The following is a 7,073-nucleotide window of genomic DNA, read 5'->3' as shown; positions in this document are numbered from 1 at the left end:
AAGCGCGACCCCATGCACAACCCCGCGAAGCCCCGGGAGCGCGCAGCGCGACCGTATACGCAACTCCGCGTAGCGAACACGCGAAGCCCCCGGGGGGTGGAGGGGGGCGAAGCCCCCCTCCCGAGCACGAAGTGCGAGTCCCAAGATAAGACTGATTGCTGTTTATCAACGATCATCATAAACAATCTTCACACACCGAGATGGGTATTAAGTCAAAATAATAACATGATAGCTTTGGTGTTGATAAACATGCATATAATAAGAATAGAAGGAATGTAAGTACTTTGTTAATAGCGTACCCTGTAGTACCATCCATATCATGAAGAACAAATTCAACTGTTTCGGTAAAACAGAAACAGGGTACTTTTATACACCAACAAAACATAATGGACCTAGGTAAGAAAATTTAACTTGGATCCGTAATGCAGAAACCCAATCATTATTGTCAAATTGAGCAAACTTCGAACAGTACCACTATGCATTATTCAAACTTACCAACAAAATGTAAACTTCTGACCCCAATAAGAGGGAGGACCATTACGACAATATGAAATTGGTAACTCAATGGATATAATTATCAATAATTTAATAAGTATGGATGATTATGGATCTTGCCTACGACTAACGCTTCTTTTATGACTGTAACCTTTTTCTTGAGGATGCTGGACTAAGAGACTAGAAATAGTAGAAATACAATATCTACATAATATGTAGTAGATAATATTTCAGACATTTATCTGTAGGGCATGAGCGTAAGTTGTGACGTAAACATTGCTGACGAAATGACAGAACGCTTAACGAGTTAGTCATGATTATGATGCAATGGGAGTACCCACAATTTTAAAGACAAGATAGATATTTATTTAGTGCTATAGGGTATATCAGGTATCATAGCTCTCAGTATGTTTATCGGAATCAGCAAAAGTAAATTTCATTCCAATAGACAACAGTAAACATATTTACTTCCTGGTAAAATGACTCATAGCAGTAGTTTACTGTAGATTGGATAAGAGGTACTAACCTCCCTAGTTGTGAAAAATACAGGGTTGACCAAAATTAAGTTGATATTTATCAAGATTTCTTAGAACAGCCACTTTTTATCAGGTAGACCAGACAGATGCGGCTGAAGAGGTCCGTCTGTCATCCGGTCTAGACCTGATCAGGTGTCCCTCCCCAAACAAAAAACTATTTTGCATCAAATAAAAAAAAAGAACAAATACCAATGAAGTAATTCGAAATAAAAACATCCTTGTACATATCCTTGGGTGAAACTGCTTTACCCAAGGATAGGTAATAAATTACAAATAATCCTTTGCTAAAAGGCTGAAAAAATAGGTACCTACTTGACTCGCGGGTTTTTGTGTTTTTCGTATGTACCTACCTATCTTTTTAAACTTTTTTTGTAATTTTTTCTGTTTATTAGTCAGTTTCCGTATTTTCCATAGACTTGGAAAAAAACCGGAACAAGGGTGTGTTCCGGCGGAACATTTGATTTTTGACAAAAATACGGATTGTTCCGGGAAATAACGTACGGTTGGCAACCCTAGTCCTATTAGTCTTTTGTGATCTTTCGAACTCTATTATGAATTGAATTTATCAACTATGCTTCATGTTGCATGAGGTTTACAACCCTTGTCTAATTAGAGGAATTAGGTAATAATCTACTTTCCAAACTACATACCTACCTATTAACAAATAAAAGTTATCTAGTTGAATCTAGTAGGTAGATACTTAATATGTAATGTAAATTGATGAAATACCGAATTTTCATTTAAAGGATCAGCACGTAACCAATTGAAATAAAATTGCCAAATAAAATTGAAGACAAATAAGTTGTGACGTAAACATTGCTGACGAAATGACAGAACGCTTAACGAGTTAGTCATGATTATGATGCAATGGGAGTACCCACAATTTAAAAGACAAGATAGATATCCATTTAGTGCTATATAGGGTATATGAGGTATCATAGCTCTCAGTATGTTTATCGGAATCAGCAAAAGTAAATTTCATTCCAATAGACAACAGTAAACATATTTACTTCCTGGTAAAATGACTCATAGCAGTAGTTTACTGTAGATTGGATATTTTGTTCCACGAGTTTCTGACCATTTAGGAAACATGTGACAAAGGGAGGCTGTTAAGTGGCAGAGAATGCATCAGAAAGTAATATCGCCCTGGTTTCAACTTCATGTTAATATCAAGCTGAACTTGTGAATGTACATAGGTATCTTCATTGTATGTCCTACTAGTCTTTATTTGTGATCTTTCGAACTCTATTATGGATTGAATTCGGACTAGTAATAAAATTAGCAATACGATGATAAGAGAATACGATAAAGGTGAACCTCAGTCTAGTGGCTGCTAAGAATAAACTTGCGGTAACGGGACTCAAACCAGTGGCCACCAAGGCAGGAGTCCAAATTAATTAATGAGTATGAAGAATGAATGGACTAAAAATGAACAGTAGACATCGCAATTACTCTTCGCACTTGATAGCTCGTTAATTAGACACCTCTTTATTCTTTGAGTCCCAGTGGCCACCAAGGCAGGAGTCCAAATTAATTAATGAGTATGAAGAATGAATGGACTAAAAATGAACAGTAGACATCGCAATTACTTTTCGCACTTGACAGCTCGTTAATTAGACACCTCTTTATTCTTTGAGTTCCAGCCCACTCACTTGACCCTGAAGCCTGTAATTAACCAAATAGATTACATTACTCTCAATTACAGTAGTTTAACTTTTGTCTATGATTAGAATTAGGAGCGACAATTTCCTTCCTGTGTGGATCTAGAGTCCTTTCTCTAATGGTGAGCTCTAGTTTTATAGTCCATCTCTGGTGATGAAGTCTAGTTTCATGACCTCTGTCACTGACGGCATTCTATCGGTAACAATGACATGAGGTGCAATTAAAACTGAAATTGCTGAAATTGACGCCCTCGTGCTGATACTTGTACATATTATGTTGACTGAGTTGGTTGCATGTTTAATCAGGGCAGTATCATAGTACACTCAACTTTATGGACCATTTCTACATGTGTAGGAACTAGTTATGGTTGAAATATGTGTTTGCCATTGCTCCCCCTGACCTGGAACGTACACTATGATTTGCAGGGAAGGGCTCAATGACACACGTTGCCTTATCTAGGAAACGGCTTCCGGTGAGGACTTTATGTACGTTTTGAACGATATTATGTGCGAATAGATGTTATAACTGATCCACTGTCACGCTTTAAAAGTACCTACATACCTAATTTACCTAGTAAAGGAAAATGAACGACAAGGTGTTTTCCCACGCCAAATCACATTGGGCCTTGTAAGCGCTAGGTTCGATTTTTAAATCCCGAGGCGGATTTTATTCTAAACAGATAAGGTTCGTTTTCGGAACGGCTGGCTTTCTTCTATCCTGTCTCTCTTCTCTTTCGGGAAGACCTTAGCGGTTACAGTTTCAACAGCCAATATTCAAACTCCTCTATTCAGTATACAAAGGTGAAAATTCAGCCATGGAAAGACAGTGCCAAGAGAAGTAGAGTAGAGAGAGAAGCTATAAAAAGGATGAAGTTTTTAATTTAGAAAGAAAGTTCTTTTAGCGATAATTTTGGGTCTTGGTTGAGTGGATTTCTGATAAGAAGGTCTCACATGAAGAAACACGTTAACCCTTAATCCACAGGTAGTTACAGCGTAATCTTCTTTTGTAAGAGGAGAGGTTTAATTTAATTCTTGTAGTAATACCATTGCCAAATAAGTTGAGGGCCTGACCAAAATAGTGAACAGAAAAGCAGACAGCAAATGAAAGACAAAGTTGATCTCTTGTTGTGTAAGTGTGTTGCAGAAGTTGGGATCTTTGACCATTAGGTCATTTTTCCTCTCGCATCCTAAATCCCAATATGTCCCTGATCTCTTAATGTTCATGGGATGAATTTGCCCACAGAAGGTTAACAGTGAGCACAATATAACAAATAGTTAGTTGTAAAAATAGTACAAGCAACGTAGTGCCACTATCAATGAAACCATCTTCATGGGGTTTTAAGTTTTACATGCGAGCTAAATCCTGAATTCAATTCCATTCTATTTTTCATAGACCTGTTTCAACTTTATTTACAACCGTGTTGTATGTGAACTATTGAGAAATGAGTTTGGTGTAAAAGCTTTTTAAATCACTTTCTTCTCTGAAGTTAACAAGATGTACTGACTGGCATCACGACGAAATGGTAGTTGTGAAAAGCAGTTGAAACCACTTTGTAAATAAGAACACAAATAACAAAACAAACCGAGGTGAAAAGTATACGTGAAACTCGCAAGGAACAGAGTTAACAGAGAATGACCCTGAAGGTAAGGTAACTTCACCCAGAAAAGTCCCAAATAAAAATCCTAGTTCCTGCCAAAAGATCTCAATACCAGGTACGTAATTACCTTTCGATCTTGATACTGTACCTATAATGGTCTGATAATTTCAAGGTTCACTCTCTTTACGACCAAGTTTTCTCGTAAAACGAGACCTTGTTCAAAATCTTTGATCACTGAAATCGGGTTCTTCTAGAATCTATAAAATAAAAGTAGGTAGGTATCTTAAATCCAAATGTTACGCAAGAATCCAGGTACGCAATTAATATCAAGAGTAAGAGAAAACTATGCCAACTATTTCTTTTCATAAAATTCATTTAATTTGTGATAGTAATACCTTTCAGGTGACTCTTTCTGAAATGTATACCTCCATGGTGAAATCAACAGGGGTGAATGAAATATAAAGAAATATAAAGGGAAACCAACAGAAATAATGCACAGGATGTGACGGTACATAAAGGAAGAGGTACTAACCTCCCTAGTTGTGAAAAATACAGGGTTGACCAAAATTAAGTTGATATTTATCAAGATTTCTTAGAACAGCCACTTATTATCAGGTAGACCAGACAGATGCGGCTGAAGAGGTCCGTCTGTCATCCGGTCTACCTGATACCGGATGAGCACACACACTATCAGGTAGGCCTGATCAGGTGTACCTGTCGTCAGGACTACCAGATAGTGAGTGGCTGGCCTTATAAAACCAATGTCTGGTCAATCGAGCCATTTGTCTCCGCAGCAGTGCTTGGTTCCATCATTGAACACCCTAAAGTTGATGGCAAGTAGGTACAGATAGGTGCCAAATTGGGATTTCCTGGGTTTGTTTTTTGGTTATTTTCCTGTAGAAGATTAGTACAGTTTACTTTTATTGAAAACCTACCTAAAGACTATATTTTATTTGCCTGTCTAGCAGCATATTTGCTGGCATAATCGCTGGTAATGGGAGAAATGAGGTGTTGTCAGTGAGAAGGTCCATAATTCTCAACTTTAGGTGACTGGATTTCTACTACAACACCCTGTTTAACTTCTGTCAATGTCAATAAATAGTATGGAAATTAGATGCATGACTATAAATAGGTAGCAGGTAGTTTATAGTTGGGGTTTAGGGTAGGTAAGGTGTATCAGGCCAGGGACCCCTCCTTGAAAAATATTCAGGAGACATTGACATAAATAGGGTCACAGCCCCCTGTCTGTCAGTCATAATAAAATTAGGTGTGGGTGTATTAAAAATACATAAAGTAGAGCTTGTATTTAATGCAGTAGGTGCCCACCTACAAATGTGTAATTTTTTACTTTCTCATTTTTTTTTTTTTTTTTTTTTTTTTAGTGTATTCATAAGGTGCTCAAGTAATAAATAAGTACCTATCATTATTATTAGATCTATTCTTTTCTAGGAAATTTTTCTGCACCAATGAGATAAACGGGACAAACCTGTAGTCTCACTGGGGAAAACCAAAATAGGAAACAATCGTTCCAAGAATCGAGACATCCATGTCCAAGAATAATGCAACCGTTTCAGAATTTCAAGAGTTCCATGCAAAAAATGAGTTGTTAGATTTTTGAAATACGGATGAATTAGGGTTTAAAAATAAAAATAATGACACTTTGGCCGTCTAAAAAAAATGTTTAATCAGGTGATTAGAGCCTGTAGCATCGAGTAATGGGAATTCTGAAGAAGGTGCCACTAAAATAACCTAATGTCGCGACAATGAATTTCATAACCGAGGAGACTGTTTCAAGAAACAATGCCTAGAACCATTACGCATGTAATGAACGGTCTTATTGGGACCACCTTTTGTTTCAGGCAGACCGGGCCTTATAGTAATTATTATCTTCTTGATTTTGTCTTAATAACATCATTAACATCAATCATCAACAGTTGACAAGGTGGTGGATTATACAGAATAGACCTTTTTGAAGATGAGCAAGATTACGTTCAGCTTTAGGGAGAACTTTCAGGAAGGGGGTTATGAATTCACCCTCTTGAGCCCTTTCTGAAGTTTCTCCCAAAGGCTAAGCACCAAAATGTTTGCTTTATCTCTCCAGGACTGTACAGAGTAGGTACATTTTGAGCTCTTACCTTAGCTGTGAGGATTCCACGGACAGTTATTCCGACGGTGGGAGCAAATCTAACTTCAACTCCAGACTCGATTATCAGCGTTCCAGTCGATTCCACAATGATGTCATTCTTGATCAGATAGGGGCTGAAATGCTTCTCCAGACGTGAAACTTTATTCGCAATAATTCCTCCAGGATGTTGCGTTAGACCAGGCGTATTCAGTGTGTTTCCATCCGAAGGAAATGGATTCATGTTGGAGTAGGAATCACGGGTATCCAGGGGTTTGTCTACTTCGTTGTAAGCAACATTGGGTTTGTTCAGATCGGCTAAGGTGTCAGGGATAGTGTTGTGGAAAGTGTCACCAGGGAGGGAATGAGAGGGATTGTGAGAATTACTGGGGAAGCTGTCAGGGTTCAAGGGTCTGTTGGGATCAATAACTCTATTAGGATAGTTAGGATCAAGAGGGCGGTTAGGGTAGTTTGGATCACCTGGTCGTTGAAAACCAGTTCTGTACTCCCACCTCTCCTCTCTTACCTGAGTACCTGTTTATGATCACCTGGTGTTATAGGACCGGGCTATAGGTATTAGTAACGAGTTGGTGGGATCTATTGAATCATATGTTTTGAAGGGAACTATATTAGTCTTCCAGTCGTAGAGTCAGAAATGATG

General features: G+C 38.0%; 1 protein-coding gene across 1 annotated transcript in view; it reads right to left on the bottom strand.

Annotated features, from left to right (window-relative positions):
* The window catches only part of LOC103507017 (protein bark beetle-like), a 45,729-nt gene that overhangs the window by 34,109 nt on the left and 4,547 nt on the right, over window positions 1-7,073 (bottom strand). The window contains exon 3 of the mRNA XM_026831098.1: window positions 6,426-6,946. Within this exon, the coding sequence (XP_026686899.1) occupies window positions 6,426-6,946 (521 nt within the window). The remainder of the gene's footprint in view (window positions 1-6,425; window positions 6,947-7,073) is intronic.

Source organism: Diaphorina citri, unplaced genomic scaffold (genome assembly GCF_000475195.1).
Source record: "Diaphorina citri unplaced genomic scaffold, Diaci psyllid genome assembly version 1.1 scaffold1, whole genome shotgun sequence".
In the NCBI taxonomy this organism is placed as follows: Eukaryota; Metazoa; Arthropoda; class Insecta; order Hemiptera; family Psyllidae; genus Diaphorina; species Diaphorina citri.
The sequence above is the reverse complement of the archived record's forward strand: the minus strand, read 5'-3'. Positions and strand labels throughout refer to the sequence as shown.